Consider the following 18,843-nt stretch of genomic DNA (forward strand, 5'->3'; position numbering starts at 1 on the left):
TCTAAGAACCTGGCCATTTCTTCCAGGGTATTGAATGTGGTGGCATATAGTCCTTCACAGTATTCTTGCATGATCCTTTGTATTTCTGTGGCATCTGTGATAACCTCCCCTCTTTCTGATTTTGCTTATTCGTGTCTTTTCTCTTTTTATCTTAGTCTAGCCAAGGGTTTGTCAATTTTATTAATCTTTACAAAAAAGCAGCTCTTTGTCACATTATTTTTTTCAATTGTCTTTTTGTTCTCTATTTTGTTTAGTTACACTCTGATTTTTATTATTTCCTTTCTTTTGCTGACCTTGGGTTTCATTCGTTCTTCTTTTTCTAGTTCTTTAAGGTGTAGCATGAAGTTATTTATTTTTGATTTTTCTTGTTTCTTGAGATAGGCCTGTAATGATATAAATTTCCCTGTTAAAACTGCGTTGCTGCATCCCACCAATTTTGGTAGAATGTATTTTCATTCTCAGTTGTTTCTATGTATCTTTTGATCTCTCCTCTGATTTCTCTTTGACCTGGTCGTTCATTAAAAGTATGTTATTTAATCTCCACATTTGTGTGGTTTTTCCTGCTTTCTTTTTGCAGTTGATATCCAATTTCAAAGCCTTGTGATAAGAGAATGTGCTTGGTATGATTTCAATCTTCTTAAATTTGCTGAGGCTGCTTTTATGTCCCAATATATGGTCTATCCTTGAGAATGTTCCATGTACACTCGAAAAGAATGTATAGTCTGATGTTTTAGGAAGAAGTGCTCTATATATGTCAATTATGTCCATTTCATCTAATGTGTCATTTAGGGCTGCTATTTCTTTATTTATTTTCTGTTTGGATGATCTATCCATAGCTATCAATGATGTATTTAGGTCCCCTAGTATAATTGTGTTTTGGTCAATTTCTTCTTTTAGTTCTGTTAGTAGTTGCTTGGTATATTTCGGTGCTCCCTGATTGGGGGCATAAAGATTGATGACTGTTAGGTCTTCTTGCTGTATAGTCAGTCCCCTTTACCATTATGAAATGTCCATCTTTGTCTCTTGTTATCTTTTTTATCCTGAAGTCTGTTTCATCTGATATCAGTATGGCTACACTTGATTTTCTCTCGATACCATATTCTTGGAGTGTTAATTTCCACCCTTTCACTTGGAGTCTATGTTTGTCCTTGTAGCTGAGATGGGTCTCTTGGATGCAGCATATGGTTGGGTTTAGTTTTTTCTTTAAAAAAAGATATTTCTTTTTATTGGGAAAGGGGAGCAGGAGTTTATTGGGGAACAGTGTGTACTTCCAGGACTTTTTTTCAAGTTAAGTTGTTGTCCTTTCAGTCTTAGTTATGGAGAGCGCAGCTCAGCTCCAAGTCCAGTTGCCATTGCTAGTTGCAGGGGGTGCAGCCCACCATCCCTTGCGGGATTGGAACCGGCAACCTGTGGTTGAGAGGACACACTCCAACCAACTGAGCCATCCAGGAGCTCAGTGGCAGCTCAGCTCAAGGTGCCGTGTTCAATCTTAGTTGCAGGGGGCGCTGCCCACCATCCCTTGCGGGACTCAAGGCATTGAACCAGCAACCTTGTGGTTGAGAGTCCACTGCCCATGTGGGAATCGAACCGACAGCCTTCGGAGTTAGAAGCATGGAGCTCTAACCGCCTGAGCAACCGGGCTGACCCCTGGGTTTAGTTTTTTGATCCTATCTGCTACTCTGTGCCTTTTTATTAGTATGATCTGTCCATTTACATTTAGGGTGATTATTGATATGTGAGGATTTTCTATCATTCTATCTTTAGTTTTCTGGTAAGACTGTGTCTCCATTGTTTCTTTGCCCTTTTGTTGTTGTCTATTATTTCTGTGTGGTGGTATTCTATGATTTTTCCCTCTGTTTCTTCTTTTATTATGTATTTCAGAATATTTTATGAATATTTTTTTCGAGTGGTTACCAATAAGTTTATGTAAAATAAAGTTTGATATTAGAGTATTCCAGTTTCTTCAACATGCTTACTTTCTTTATTCCCATATTCCAGTTCAGGCCTTCATTCTCCCCCCTTTTACTTTTTGGTTGCCACAGTTTATCCCTTTTGATGCTGGTCGAATAATCTCCTTCAGTATTTCTTGTGGTACCAGTCGTGTTTTAGAAAATTCCCTCACCTTCTGTATGTCTGGAAAGGTCTGTATTTCTCCTTTAGATCTAAAAGATATCTTTGCTGGATATATTATTATTGGCTCATAATTTCTCTCTTTCAATAGATTGAATATTTGGTTCCACTCCCTCCTGGCTTGTAAAGTTTCTGCTGAAAAATCTGATGATATTCTAATGGGCTTTCCTTTGTAGGTTACCGTCTTCCCTGGCTGCCTTGAGGGTTCTTTCTTTGTAGTTAATTTTTGACAGCTTCAATACAATGTGCCTTGGAGAAGGCCTGTTAGAGTTGAGGTAATTAGGTGTTCTATTTGCTTCTTGGATTCAAGGATCCAGTTTTTCCACAGGTTTGGGAAGCTCTCATCGACTATTTGTTTGAATATATTCTCTGTTCCCTTCTCCCTTTCTTCTCCTTCTGCTCTCTCTGATGGAGTCAGAAAGTAGTAGAGTTCTTTCATTTCTTTTAAGTCTCAAGTTTCTTTCTTTGTCCATCTGTGTCATTTCCAGATTTCTATCTTCAATGTCACTGATTCTTTCCTCCATCTGGTCAACTCCACTACCCAAGATGTCTATTTCATTTTTCATTTATTTTATTGAGTTCTTAATCTCCAGAAACTCTATTTGATTCTCTTTTAAAATTTCAATTTTTTTGGTAAAATGTTCATTTTGTTCTTTGATTGTGTTTCTTAGTTCATTAAACTGCCTGTCTGTGTTTTCTTGCATCTCGTTGAGTATTTTAAGAACTGCAATCTTGAATTCTCTATCATTTAAGTCACATATTTCCATATCTTTAAGTTCATTTTCTGGAGACTTTTTATTTTTTTTCTAAGCTGTCTTGTTGCCTTGGTTGATCATAGCAATTATTGATTTACTTCCTAGACATCTACAGGAGTGGGTTCTGCAATAGGTTAATATAGGTCTTTTGTTTTCCAGTAGATGTTGGTAGAATGTTTTATTTTCTCTCCGACTACAGCCTTTTATTCTTTCTCACACTGTAGTGTTATATTTTCTCTGCACTATTCCAGCTTCTCACACAATGGGGGGGATTTTCTGGAAGGTGGCCTTGTGTTCTGTGAACAGTTTGCCTGGGTCATAGGGCACTGCCTCCATGGGGGGATGTGGAGAGCTTCTGAGGTTCCAAAGCTCTTCCTGCCCCAGATTTAGAGCCCGTGTGTTTCAGATGCTATGTTTACTCCTGCAGGGATCTCTCCAGATTGATGGGGATAACAGCAGGGTGGGTTATGAGAGGTGGCCCAGAGCAATGGCGGAGACCACCACCAACACCACGGCCAGTCCTGCTTCCCTGGCTCCTTCCCTTTTGCCAGAACTAGTTGGGCTGCGAGTCCATGTCTGCGGTCTACAGTTCTCAGAACTGCAAATATTCTGTTCGTTTGATCTGACACTGCTACTGTTCTGCTTCTAGCACCGGGCAGGTGGGGAGGTGGGGGCCGGGAGAGCTCTGGGAGGGTAGGGAAGGGGCGACTAGTCTCAGTGCCTAAGGCTTCCCTTCTCTGTTCGGTAGTGAGGGCTTAAACCACCGTTTTCAGCCTTCTTCCCTCAGTCTTTGCTCCAAGGTCTCTGCCGTGAGCATTGGGTTCAGCCGTGTTATATGCTGCCCCGTCAGCCCTGTGGGTCGTAAGCAGAGCCCTAGCAGTCCGAGTTCTTCCGTCTCCTGCAGCTGCGGAAGTTCCGGGATGCAGGGCACCAAGGTAGGTCTGTGTCCTGCACCCACGAGGCCACGTCTCACTTTTCCCTTCCCTCCTCCCCCGCTTTCATAATTTGCCCACCTTTAGATGATCTCAGTAGTGCGCTTCTTAGTCTTTCCTGTCTGTTGTGTAGGGAGTCCTTTGTGGAATTGTTCAATTTGTTGTAAATTCCAGGGGAGATTTCCAGAGGCTCACCTCATACAGTCTTCTTTATGATGTCTTCTCCTATATTCTATAAGTTTTATAAATTTAGCTTCTGTGTTTAGGTCCATGATTCAATTTGGGTTAATTTTTATGAATATTGTGAGATATACGGATCGAAGTTTTTTTTCTTCTCTCTTTCTCTCCCCTTTTCTTGCTTTCTTTTTTTTTAAACATAGATGTACATTTGCTCCAGCTCTGCCTACATAGTATTAAATAGACTACCTTTTCCCCCTTTGAATTTCCTTGGCATGTTAGCAAAAAGAAAAAAAAATGAACAACCCATTTGTGGGAAGAAGTATTTCTGAACTCTCTAATCTCTTCCATTTATCTACATGTCTATCTTTATACTAATACAACATTGTCTTGATTATTGTAGCTTCATTATGAACAAAGCCCAAGCTAGTTCCTCTCAGCCAGTGCATACCAGGATTCAAAAAGTCACATACCTTCAAGCGGGTATATAATTAAGAGAAACTGGCCATTTGTAAGCAGTATTACCTTATTTGTATTAAAACTGAAAGGACTAAAACTTCACCCTGATTTTTTTTCATTTATTAAGGATTTTTAATTATGTCCCTTTCTCATATATTTCTCATAGTTCTTGTTTCTAATGGTGTCTTTTATACATGTACTTTGCATATTAAATATACAGGAACATTCCCAATTTCCATACATACAACAGTGTTGCCTCCCTGTTTTCTTGAAAGGCATGGCCCGTTTGGTCTGCTTTCCACTTTCCCACTTGGAAAGGAGGATTATTTCCCATGACAGAACAAATTAGTAACGAACAGTGATTGACATGTGGGCTCAGCTTTGGGGCTGTTAAGAGGAACGGTGGGGGGACATGGCTGGTACTGCTGAAAGAGACATGGCCTCTCAGTGCCATTATGTTGCTATAATGGAATGCTAGCACAGTCTGCCAGATTTTCAGAGAGATCAGAAATCTTTGGATTTTAACACGTCTCAATTTAAAACACAAAAACTCTGTGAGGGCCAAACCAAACTTTCCTGTGGGGTCACATGTGGCCAAATGCTTCAGCTTGGGAGCTTTGATCTTCACAATAAAAAGAGCATAGAACGTGAGTGAAAAATTGACCCCAGGCTAGAGAATAAGTCTGCATCGTACCTGACAGAGGGAGATAGAGAAGGATGATCGCTTTAGGCACTTTCAAAAGGGATTTCTTTTTTTAAAATAATAGACTTTATTTTTACAACAGTTTTGTATTTAGAGAAAAACTGAGATGATTCTAGAAAGTTCCCATATACCCCATAACCATACATTAATATGGTACATATGTTTTTATCAGTGAGTCAATATTAAATAAGGTCTTTATTTAGATGTCCTTAGTTTTTTTGTAGTGTTATATCTCTGTTCTAGAGTCCTATTCTGGGTACTACATTACATTTAATTGTCATGTCTCTCCATAGATTCCTCTTGTTTGTAACAGTTTCTCAGATTTTCCTTGTTTTTGATGACCTTAACAGTTTTGAGGAGTACTTGTCAGGTATATTGTAGCATGCCTCTCTATTGAAATTTCTCTGATTTTTCTCACGATTAGAAAGTGGTGATGGGTTTTTGTGAAGAGTACAGGGTAAAGTGCCATTTTCATAACATTATGTCAAAGGTCCATACTATCAATGTTATTTTATAGCTCAAATTGTTCCAACTCTGGCCTTTGGGAGTCCTTTCGGTTGGCTATTTCTTTTGACATACCCTCATCAATTCTTTTGACATACCCTCATCAAAAAACAACATCAGTTATTGTTTGTTTTTTTTTTTCAAATAGTTCCTTATTTTCTGGCACTACAAGATGCTTTAGGCTCATCTTGTATATTTCACATCCCAGTCTTAGAATCAGCTATTTCTCCAACAGGCCCGGGTTCCTTCCATTGGAGAATGGTATTACAGAAGACCACAGAGGTAACGTGCCATTCTCAGCGCCTCATGTCAAGGGTACATACTATCAACATGATTTATCATCTTAACCTTGATCATCTAGCTGAGGTAGGGCTTGTCAGGCTTCTTTGCTGGAAAGGTACACTCTCTGCCCCCTTCCATACTGTTCTCTTTGGAAGAAAATTACCTTAGCTAAGGAGTGGGGAGCTATGCTCCACATTCTTGGGTGGGGGAGGGTTATCTACATAAATTATTGGGAATTCTTCTGCACGGATAGTTTGTCTATTTCTCATTTATTTATTCAGTACTGTATACCAAATACTTTATTCAATTCATATACTTTAGGTGGTATTATATTTAGTACTTATTTCATACTTTAGGTTGTAATCTAATACTACTTTATTTTGTTGCTCAAATTGTTCCACCATTGGCCATTTGGGGCTCTTTCAGTCGACTCCGGTGGACCTTTTACATGTCCCCATCAGTGTGCAGGCTTCAGTGTGTGTGTGTGTGTGTGTGTGTACGTGTGTGTACGTGTGTACTTCCTTACTGTTTAGCTCTATAGATACCCCAGGATCATCTTGTTTATTTCTCCTGCAGTCCTAGAATTAGCCACTTCCAGTATCTGTTCCCTTTATTACTGCATGGTATTAGAAACCAAAATCTGGGTGCTAAGCGGGCTTTTGCTACTGGAATGTCATTGGTTCTATGCCCTCAGCTGACAGAGTAAGGAAATATGTGTGTATACTAACCCATGTATATACACATACCTAGAAATAGAAGTAGAAATAATAGAAATATATGTATATACACAAATATATGTACACACACATATATATATATATATACACGTGTATATATATATATATATATGTATGTATGTATTATCCAGTGTGGACGGCTCTATGTCATCACTTCCGTATTCCTTCATGTTTGCACTGCTCTTTGCTTTGTGTGTTTTCATTGGATACCTGTTTGATTTGGGATGGGTTTTCTTTTTTCCTCTGAAATTAATAGTTTGAAATGCGGGATACAGAATGCAACGTTCTTTATGGTAATTCTACTCCTTGAGGTTGCCGACGGCATTTTAAATTTCAGAAAATCAAGAACTTGATTCATTTCCCTTTGGAAAAAATAAAACAAGATTTCACCTAGTGGTATGTTTTAAAAGAAGCTAAAGGCATTTGTTGAACTTTTTTGGTTTTATGCTAGCAGCTTTATGAGCACATACATGTGTGATCTTCTGAAGTGTTCCAGTCCCTGGAGCTGCCTGCCAGCCATTTCCCAAGGCGGGACCCAAAGGATGCAGCTTAAAGCTGCAGGGGGGTAAAAACAAGTTGGCCAAAGGAACAGAGCTGGTTGTTGGTTAGAGTCACCAGGCACTGGCATGCACAGGGATTACCTGCCTCTCTCCTTTCCTGGAGAAGATGCAGATAAGCACCACTGGCCCTGGGATAGTTTAAATGGCACTTGGCCTGGAGGAGTGTGGAAATGTACCAACTGTGTATTTTGTGTCCTTTGTAGCCATTGGGTTTATGGAAATTACTGTGCCTGAACTCAGTTTGACTGCTTAACATTGACGTGCAAGTCTTGTTTGTTTAAATTGGGGGTTCTGGCCGGAGTATGACTCTGGCATTGGATAAATAGGAAGAGAACGCCTTTGGGGACCAACCTGTTTGTAACATTGTAACTCTTATAAATATGTGAATTACTTCTTCTCTATCTTAATATCCAGGGCTTTATTCCTTGGTGTGTGTTAGGTTGGAGTTCACCTCAGGCATCTGAAGTTGTGCCTGTTATGTAACTGCTCTTTCGTATTAAGAAAGTCACAAAGGTTTTTAATACTGAGGACATTTTAGTTGTATGAAAGGGCTTTCCTTTTAATAGTAACAGTCATTGTTACATTTTTCTCCCCTCTCAGAAAAGAACATGGCTGCCAAGGAATCCTTAAAGCGTGTAGATTTAGTGAAAAGGACACACAACAAAGGATAGATCCCAGGGGTGAAATGAAGAAGTTCTGTAAATAGCGGTGCTATTTTCCTTTGAAATGTCTGGTGCACTCTATATAGTCCAGTGGTCTGTTCTGAGATGCTGTGTGTGACTCAGTGATGAAGCATTCTGTACTCAATCTCATAGCCGCATATACATGGTAAGGGCATCTGGATCGTTCCAAAAAGGTTTAAACTATTTAAATGACAATTAAAAAAGATGTATTTAGCATACTGGAACCAGAATCCCCCACATCCCCTGCATTCAGATAGTCATTGCTTCACCTTAACACCCCACCCTCTGAAAAAAATAAAGCATGAACAAATGTTAGCTCTGAGATCCTCTCAAGAAATTTGGGGTATGCTAAGCAAAACCTATGTTTTGAAGCACGAAATTGGCACAGAACTATGAAGTTTTGCATCTTTGATTCATCCTATTACCTAGAACCCTAGGTCGTTCTGTAGTCTGTGGGCAAAATCCCACTTATCTGTCATGGCCTGGCTTAAAGGAAAACCTGCCACAAAACATGCTTGGCCACCTTTAATTGTGTCCTTACTAGTCGTCCTACAGTTATGGTTTATCATTCCTTTTAATGGTAAGTTCTCTTTTCATATTTTAAACACATTTTTGCCTTCTGTTGTTTTATTATCTGCCCTCTTCGATTGTGAGTTTGTCCCTTGCACAGCAAAGGTACATAAGGATTGGTTGTTACATGTGGCCCACATTTCAATTACTACCCGCTGCTTACACACGTACCAAGACTTTTTTGGCACCTACTGTACGTATTCAGGGCACAAACTATCCTTCTCAAGAGGACATACAAGTCTGAGATAGGGCCTGCTTACCAATTTATCACAGATTTGAAAATTTAGTGCTCTGGGAAAAGGCAGCTTCAGAGCTGAAAAATCATGCGCATTAAGGAAATAGCAAAAAAGAACACAGTACTCTTGTTAGTTCCTTATAGATATAAGGCCATTCTGTTAATTTAAGAAAGACATATGTGTTAGATTTAACTTGGTTTCTCAGTCTCAGTATGTTTGGGCCTGTTTGAGATATAAGACAAAAAATTTTGAGATATTTTTATTTTCTACAGTGTGGGAGGAAACAGTGAGATGGGGAGAGGGCTGTATCTTTGTGAAAATCTTAAATTTTCTGGAGTTTCTCCACCTATGGAGAATACCTAGGACATAAAAGCATTAAATATTATTATTGATTCAAGAATTAAATCATTAAAGTATTACTGAGAGAAATTAAAGATCTAAATAAATGGAGAGCTCTATCATATTCATGGGTTAGAAGACCCAATATTGTTAAGATATCAGTTTTAACCTTATTGATACGCTTAAATGGACAGACTGACTCTGAAACTCATATGGAAATGAAAAGGAGTTAGAAGAAGTCAAAACAACTTTGATAAAGAACAAAGTTGGAGGACTAACACTACCTGATTTCAAGAGTTATTATAAATCCCTAGTAAGTCAAAACAGTGTGATATTAGCAGCAAGATCACCAAATAGACCAGTAAATCAGAGGAGAATGTCCAGAAATAAATTCACATGTATATGACAACCGATTATTGACAAAGGTGTAAAAGCAGTTTAGTTATTTGGGATAATTAGATACAGTTGGAATAATTGGATAGCCATATGCCAAAAAAAAAAAAAAAGCTTCAATCAGTCCCTCATACCATAATACCATATACACAAATTAACTTAAAGGGGTTAATAATCTAAATGTAAAACCTAAAACTATAATACTTCTAGAAAGGGGGAGAAAACCCCTGTGACTTAGGTTCGACAAAGATAGATATAATACCAAAAGCATGATCCATGAAAGAACAAATTAATGAATTGGACTTCATCAACATTAAAAGCTTCTGTTCTTCAAAAGACATTATTATGAAAAGGTGAGCCACACACTGAGAGAAAAGATTTATAAATAATGTATTTGGGGAAGGATTTGAAGTCAGAATATAGAAATAGCACTTAAAACTCAATAATAAGGAAATAAACAATTTTAAAAATAGGCAACTTTGAACAAATATTTCACCAAACAAGCGATACAGATGGCAAATAAGCACATGAAAAGATGCTCAATATCATTAGCAATTAGAAAAATGTGATTTCAAACCACAATGAGATACTAATAACCTATCAGAATGGCTAAGATTAAACACTGATCACACCAAGTGTTGGTGAGGGTGTGGAATAACTGGGACTCACATGCACAGCTGGTGGGAATGTAAAATGGGACGAGAACTTTGGAAAATAATTTGGCAGTTTCTTTAAAAGTTAAATGTGTACCTATGCTATTATCCAGCCATTCCACTCTTAGGTGTTTATCCAAAACAAAACTCCACATAGGCTTGTCCACAAATATTATAGCAGCTTCATCTGTAATAGCCAAAAGCTTGAAACAATTGAAATGTTTATCCACAGGCAAATAAAAAAAAATACCCCAAAACCAAAACTGTGACACATCCATACAACAGGATGTTCAGCAATTAAAAGGAATTAACTGTTGATACACATTACAAGGATAAATCTCCATATAGCTATACTGAGTAAAGAAGACAATTTTTTGAAAAAAAAAACAGTATGCACTCTATGATTTCATTCATATAAAATTCTATGAAATGCAAACTAATGTACAGTGATAGAAAGGCCATCAGTCGTTGCCTGTGGGTAGAGGAGGTGGAGAAGGCGTGAGGGGTGGATTTTTTAAAAGAGCACACAAAGAACCTGGAGGGTGATGGATATATTTATTATCTTCCTTGTGATGATGGTTTTGTGGCTATATACATATGTCCAAATGTATCAAATTTTACACTTTAAAAAGTGTTTTTTATTCTTTCAGGGGTCCCCAAGTCCACCCATGTTAAGTGATTTACTAGGATTCACAGCACTCAGCATTATATATATACAGTATTTATATATATATATATATATATATGTGTGTGTGTGTGTGTACATATATAGTTATATAGTTATATATATGTGTATATATATAGTTATATAGTTATATATGTGTGTATATATAGTTATATAGTTACACATTATATATAGTTATACATTATATATAGTTATACAGCATTATATATAATAATTATACAGTAAGTCCCTATTTAACATTGCTGATAGGTTCTGTGACTTTTATAAGCAAAGTAATATTAATGAAACCAATTTTACACTAATTGATATAAACAAGAGTGAAGTTCTTACAGGATATCATCTATGCTCTGACAAAATCAAGTTGAACAAAATGACGTTATTTGAGGACCTGCTGTACTTGTGTCAAAGATTTATTACAGTGACACAGTAAGGACACATAGCTGGATCAGTGAGTGGAAAAGACATCATTAGGAGGAGTCTGGAGGAATCCATGTGCAGGCTTCCATTGTTTTGTCCCTCCTCTGAGGGGCCACAGAGCACACCTTCCCTCCAGCAGCAAAAATGTAACCATGAGTGTACAATGTTTATGCCCAGAGAAACCCATGTAAGAGTCAGGATTTTTACTGGAGACTGGTCATATAGGCACCACCGGGCCCACCAGTATTTCAGATTCCCCAAAGGAAAGCAAGTGTTGAGTACCCTAGGCTGGCAAAACAATATTATCAGTGCAGGGAGTTTTTCAAAAGCCAGGTTTTCAGATGCCAGCCAAGGGTCAGCCTTGCAAGCAGTCCTTTCTAAAGATAATAGTCTCAGGACTTCCTAACTCGTTTCTGCAGTCAGTGGTATTACTCAGTAGAGTGTTTTAAAAATCATCGTGTACATTAGTATGAGCCACCACAAGGCAACAGTGATTAACTTATTGAAAAAGGAAAGACTGCGAAAACAGTAGTTTCAGATTTGAGGAAGACCGCTACAGTGAGATCCTCATTACCTGCAATGCTGCCTGCCCTGAAGTTCTCTTGGGAATGAGCTGGGATATAAATAAATAAGTAAAATCGAGATGTTTGGCAAATGGGAGCTTGTAATTTATTTTTAATCTTTAATAATATGACTTTTTATTTCAATTGCATTTGAAAAATCTTTCCCAAATATATAATTTTCCTTTCTTTCATAAAAAAAAATCCTTGATTAATAATCATTATTTTAACCATTGGTTAACTGATCATGGCCCAGTTCTATAGCAAGTAAAGGTAAAGCATCAGTGCTGAGGTTATAATTCCCTTCGCCACAGTTCCACCTCAGCTGCAGTGCAGGTTATGCCCTGCTCCAGGACACACCCAGGTGAGAGGGTGAATGGAACTGAAATCCAGTCAATACATTGATGGCTGGGCCCATAAGCCACGGGTCCCAGCATGGAGTGTGTCTGCTTGAGAAAGGGGCATCTTTTTCTAGTTTGCACAAAGGTGCCACGTGGGCTATGGTCCTATTCAGCACACATCCAGAAAGAAGGTGGTCGTTTTCCTCCCAAAATGCTGCCCGTTATCATAGAGATTTCTTGTGAACGTGTGTTTCCCAGCGAATGACTTTTAAGTTGAGGGTTTTCTATAACTAGGACTCCGCTAGATTCACCAATGTTGCAGGATGGGGACCAGCTACTGCAACTGCCTGGGTAGGGCAACTTCCTCTATTGTTTGGCCCACTTGAAATCAAAAGGCAGAGGGATTTAGGGTGTATTTTTCTTTTTGTCACCCGGGAGGGTGCCTGCTGTCTCCTCCGTATCAGGGTCCACAGCCAAGATTTCACTGTGCTGTCACAGTAAGTTATGTAGAAAAAGGCAGCTCCTATGGCTCCTCTGAGTGAAATGTTTGCTGCTGCTGAGTCATAAAGTTTCCTAAAGGGGACCTAAACCTTCTCATTTCTGAAGACACAAAGTATTGTTTAGAAGATTCAACTTTGAAACAAATAGAACATATTTAATAGTCGCAACTCAACTTCAAGTCAACCATGTTCAGATATTGACAGCCACTGTAGTCTTCTTAAGCCTTGAGTGGCTGGCGTAGTGTAACAGAACTAACAGCAGTGGCGCTGAGCAGCCAGACAGTCATTGGGTAGCAGTCTGTCAACAGAAGCCTTCTGTCTGGAAACCTTCAACCTTTGGAGGTTCATCTCCCTCCCCCTTCCCATTTCTTCTATGTGGCTCACATTCCTTTCTTCCTTCAAGTTCTTTTCCCAGAGGAAACTTAACTCAAATCTCTTTCCCCTTTTCATAGATGCGAACCACACGCAAGGTCTCTGTCTGGCCCGTGGGCCTGGTTGGCGGGCGACGCTATGAACGTCCATTGGTGGAAAATGGCAAAGTCGTTGGTTGGTACACTGGCTGGAGAGCAGACAGGCCTTTTGCCATCGACATGGCAGGTGAGTGTGATGGGTAACATTTGCTCCTGCCCAATTGTTCTTACTTACCGGTACTCACATTTCTAACAAAGCACTAGAGGAAGGAAGTTTTAAAACACTTTGGTTAAAACCTTGGATTGTGTCATGTTCAGCACACGAGCAATTTAACTAACCCTTCAGAACAGGCTCTTTGCTTAATTCAAGTGGAAGTTGATTCCATTCCGTTTGGTCACCATGCAGCTACCCTTTATCCAACAAATGCTTCTGTGCCAGGTGCTGGTTTGGGTGTTGGGAGGTTCAGTGGTAAGAACTGGCCTTGGCCTGGCCTCATAGGTCTCTGTTGACTGTATATTTTGGTGCCTCTCTCTAGAGGTCCAATTTATTGCAATATATCACATGCTTATTGATAAATTTAATAGTGATATGAAATGTACAAGCTAATCATTTTAATGCTTATTGATAAATTTAGTGCTTGTTGATACATTATTAACAGCTAAAATATAAAATTGGATTACTGTTTTTTCAAGCATTTAATAACTTTCAGTATAGCCGTCTTTTAAAGTTTTTATTCCCTAACCAAGCAAGTGAATTAAATAAGACCCCTGGCAGACCACAAATTCTAAAATGCTATTTTATCATAAAGTGACTCATTTTCTGTGGGTTATATAAAATGATGCCTGTGATAACTGTGGAAAGATGCCATTTGAAACATGAGGCTTAGAGGCAAAAAAAAAAAAAATCACCGACATCTGTAACCTACAAGATAAAGGCAGAAAAGCTTCAAAATGGATTTCATCAATCTTCAGCTCTGAACACAGCTCTGTCTGTCTGTCAGCCTGGGTTTGGCCAATCCTTCATGTACATAATTCCTACTGCAATCAACAGCTCTATGCTCAGACCTCTGATAGGAAGAAGGCTGTGTTCTGAACGGGCTTCATCACTTTTATTCTGACCATACGTACTTATAAATTGAGGGAGCAACATTCTGAAGAATACCAGGAATAACAGCTATTGGGGGGTGGGGTGCTCTTGTGAATGGCCACGTGGCGGGTCTGTCACACTGCATCGTGGAGAAGATAAAGTAGGATATTTTAATTCAGTGTTTGCCATTTTCTGAGTGCCCGTTTTGTGGGACTCTGTGACCTCTGACCGCAAGGACAGTCTAGATCTCTTACCTTTCCTGCCCCCCCCCTGCTTCCTGACCTCTCCCTCCCTCTTCTAACCCTAGACTGACACTTTGATCTTTAGTTCTTGCAGCCACAGGGCTGAGCTGGCATCTCAACCAAAGCATTTACCTGAAGGTAGACAGAGATGTATGTAAGCTATCCTTGGAAGGTCCTCAGGATTCTCAAAAGAGGCCTTTCCTCAATCAAGGCTGAGTGGGTGGCTCTGAAAATATAAGGCTGACCATAATGTGTCTTTTTTTCACTTTTTTTTGAAAATTAGTTTATGGGGATGACAATTGTTATTAAAGTTACATAGATTTCAGGTGTACAATTCTGTATTACATCATCTAAATCACATTGTGTGTCACCATCCAGAGTCAATTCTCTTTCCATCACCATATATTTGATCCCCCTTACCCTCATCTCCCACCCCCACCCCCTTACCCTCTGGTAACCACTAAACTATTGTCTGTGTCTATGAGTTTTTCTTTCTCATTTGTTTATCTTGTTCTTTTGTTGTTTTTGGTTTATATACCACATATCAGTGAAATAATATTGTTCTCTACTTTTTCTGTCTGACTTATTTCGCTTAGCATTATACTCTTGAGATCCATCCATGTTGTTACAAATGTTCCTATATCATCTTTTCTTACCGCTGAATAGTATTCCATTGTGTATATATACCACAACTTCTTTATCCATTCATCTATCGAAGGACATTTTGGTTGTTTCCATGTCTTGGCCACCGTAAACAGAGCTGCAATGAACATTGGAGTACACGTGTCTCTATAGAGAAATGCTTTCAGATTTTTTGGGTAGATACCCAGGAGAGCGATTGCTGGGTCATGTGGTAATTCTATTCGTAATTTTTTGAGGAACCTCCACACTGCCTTCCATAGCGGCTGCACCAGTCTGCATTCCCACCAACAGTGTATGAGGGTTCCTTTTTCTCCACAGCCTCTCCAACACTTGTTACTATTTGTCTTGTTGATGAAAGCCATTCTGACTGGGGTGAGGTGATATCTCATTGTGGTCTTTATTTGCGTTTCTCTTATGATTAGTGATGTTGAGCATTTTTTCATATGTCTATTTGCCATTTGTATGTCCTCTTTGGAGAAATGTCTCTTCAGGTCTTCTGCCCGTTTTTCAATTGGGTTGTTTTTTGTTGTTGAGTTGTATGAGTTCCTTGTATATTTTAGATATTAGCCCCTTATGGGAGGCACTGTTTGCAAAAATCTTCTCCCATTCAGTTGGTTGCCTGTTTATTTTGTTGATGGTTTCTTTTGCTGTGCAGAAGCTTTTAAGTTTGATATTGTCCCATTCATTTATTTTAGCTTTTACTTCCCTTGCCTTTGGAGTCAAATTCATAAAATGCTCGTTGAACCCAAGGTCCGTCCATAAATTTAGTACCTATGTTTTCTTCTATGCAGTTTATTGTGTCAGGTCTTATGCTTAAGTCCTTGATCCATTTTGAATTAATTTTGGTACATGGTGACAGATAGCAGTCCAGTCTCATTCTTTTGCACGTGGCTATCCAATTCTGCCAGCACCATTTATTGAAGAGGCTGTCTTTTCACAGTTGTATGTTTTTTGCTTCTTTGTCAAAAATTATCTGTCCATATTTATGTGGGTTTATTTCTGGGTTCTCAAGTCTATTCCATTGGTCTATGTGTCTGTTTTTCTGCCAATACCATGCGGTTTTGATTATTGTTGCCCTGTAGTAGAAGCTAAAGTCAGAGAGTGTGATACCTCCAGCATTGTTCTTTATTCTTAGGATTGCTTTGGCTATTCGGGGTCTTTTGTGGTTCCAAACAAATCTGATGATTTTTTGTTCTATTTCTTTAAAAAATGCCATTGGGATTTTGATGGGGATTGCATTAAATCTGTATATTGCTTTGGGCAATATGGCCATTTTAACTAATTTGATTCTTCCAAGCCATGAGCATGGAATGTCTTCCCATTTCTTTGTGTCTTCTTCAGTTTCTTTAAAAAATGCCTTACACTTTTCAGCACGTAGGTCTTTCACATCTTTGCTTAAGTTTATTCCTAGGTATTTTATTCTTTTTGTTGCAATTGCAAAAGGAATATTTTTTAATTCTTTTTCTGAATTTCATTGTTAGTATATAGGAATGCAATGGACTTTTGACGTTGATATTGTAACTGGGAACTTTGCAGTATTTGTTTATTGTTTCTAATACCTTCTGGTGGAGTCTTTAGGGTTTTCTATATATAACATCATGTCATCTGCAAAGAGTGACAGTTTAACTTCTTCATTCCCTATTTGCATGCCTTTTATTTCTTTATCTTCCCTGATTGCTCTTGGTGAGGACTTCCAACACTATGTTGAAAAGCAGAGGTGATAGGGGACAACTCTGTTGTGTTCCTGAACGTAGAGCAAAGGGCTTGAGTTTTTCACCGTTAATTATGATATTATTGAGGGTTTGTCATATATGGCCTTTATTATGTTTAGTTATTTTCCTTCTATACCTATTGTTTTAATCATAAATGGATGTTGTATTTTGTCAAACGCTTTTTCTGCATCAGTTGATATAATCATATGATTTTTGTCTTTATTTTGTTTATGTGACGTATCACATTGATGGATTTGCGTATGTTGAATGACCCTTGTGCCCCGAGGATGAACCCCACTTGGTTGTGATGAATAATCTTTTTCATATATTGTTGCATTCGATTTCCTAGAATTTTTGTTCTCTATTTCATTTAGTTCTGCTCTGATTTTTATTATTTCCTTTCTTCTGCTTACTTTGGGTCTCATTTTTTTTCTTCTTTTTCTAGTTCTTTTTCTAATTCTGGTTTTTAAGTTTGTGAGGTTATTTATCTGGGATTTTTCTTGTTTTTTGAGATAGGCCTGTAACGATATAAATTTCCCTCTTAAAACTGCTTTTGCTGCATCCCCAAAATTTTGGTTGGATATATTTTCATTCTCATTTGTTTCTATGTATCTTTAGATCTCTCCTCGTATTTCTTCTTTGACCCGGTCATTCTTTAAACGTGTTTTGTTTAATCTCCACGTATTTGCGGTTTTTCCTTCTTTCTTTTTGCAATTGATATCCAATTTCAAAGCCTTGTGATCAGAGAATATGCTTGGTATGATTTCAATCTTCTTAAATTTGCTGAAGCTAGTTTTATGTCCCAATATATGGTCTATCCTTGAGAATGTTCCATGTACACTAGAAAGAAATGTATAGTCTGATGTTTTAGGATGAAGTGTTCTATAAATGTCAATTGTGTCCATTTCATCTAATGTGTCATTTAGGGCTGCTATTTCGTTACTTATTTTCTGTTTGGATGATCTATCCATAGCTGTCAATAATGTATTTAAGTCCCCTACTGTAATTGTCTTATGGTCAGTTCCTCCCTTTACTTCTGTTAGTAGCTGCTTGGTATATTTCAGTGCTCCCTGATTGGGGGCATAAATATTGATGACTGTTATGTCTTCTTGTTGTATAGTCCCCTTTATCATTATGAAATGTCCATCTTTGTCTCTTGTTACCTTTTTCACCCTGAAGTCTGTTTCATCTGACATCATATGGCTACACCTGATTTTCTCTGGGTACCATTTGCTTGGAGTGTCAATTTCCATCCTTTCACTTTGAGTCTCTGCTTGTCCTTGTAGCTGAGATGTGTCTCTTGGAGACAGCATATGGTTGGGTTTAGTTTTTTGATCCAATCTGCTATTCTGTGCCTTTTTATTGGTGAGTTCAGTCCATTTATATTTAGGGTGATTATTGATATGTGAGGATTTCCTATCATTCTATCTTTAGTTTTCTGGTAAGACTGTGTCTCCATTGTTTCTTTGCCTTTTTGTTGTTGTCTATTATTTCTGTGTGGTGGTATTCTATGATGTTTCCCTCTGTTTCTTCTTTTATTATGTTATGTATTTCAGTTCTGGATTTTTGTTTCTTTTGAGTGGTTACCATTAAGTTTATGTAAAAGAAAGTTTGACGTTTAGAGTATTCCAGTTTCTTCAGCACGCTTACTTTTTCCATTCCCATATTCCGGTTCAGGCCTTTACTCTCCCCCTTTTTATGTTTTGGTTGCCACAAATTGTCCCTGTTTATGGTGGTCGAATAGACTCCTTCAGTATTTCTTGTAGTGCAGGTTGTGTGTTACAAAACTCCCTCAGCTTCTCAATGTATGGAAAGGTCTTTATTTCTCCTTCATATCTAAAGGATATCTTTGCTGGATATATTGTTCTTGGCTCATAATTTCTCTCTTTCAATAGTTTGAATATTTGGTTCCACTCCCTCCTGCTTTGTAGAGTTTCTGCTGAAAAATCTGATGATATTGTAATGGGCTTTCCTTTGTTGGTTACCGTCTTCTTTTCCCTGGATGCCTTGAGGATTCTTTCTTTGTAGTTAATTTTTGACAGCTTCAATACAATGTGCCTTGGAGAAGGTCTGTTGGGATTGAGGTAATTAGGTGTTCTATTTGTTCTTGGATTCGAGGATCCATTTTTTTCCA

The 18,843-nt window shown here is 38.3% G+C and overlaps 1 protein-coding gene across 4 annotated transcripts in view; it reads left to right on the forward strand.

The window, feature by feature from the left end:
- Positions 1–18,843, forward strand: part of B3GAT2 (beta-1,3-glucuronyltransferase 2) — an 88,560-nt gene that overhangs the window by 22,791 nt on the left and 46,926 nt on the right. For all 4 annotated transcript variants that reach the window (XR_013993060.1, XR_013993061.1, XR_013993062.1 and 1 more), the window contains exon 2: positions 13,069–13,213. Coding sequence is in view for 1 of the 4 variants with exons in the window: in XM_081044197.1 (XP_080900323.1) it covers positions 13,069–13,213 (145 nt within the window). In the remaining 3 variants the exon portion in view is untranslated. The remainder of the gene's footprint in view (positions 1–13,068; positions 13,214–18,843) is intronic.

This window comes from Rhinolophus hipposideros, assembly GCF_964194185.1.
Source record: "Rhinolophus hipposideros genome assembly, chromosome: 3".
Taxonomy (NCBI): Eukaryota; Metazoa; Chordata; class Mammalia; order Chiroptera; family Rhinolophidae; genus Rhinolophus; species Rhinolophus hipposideros.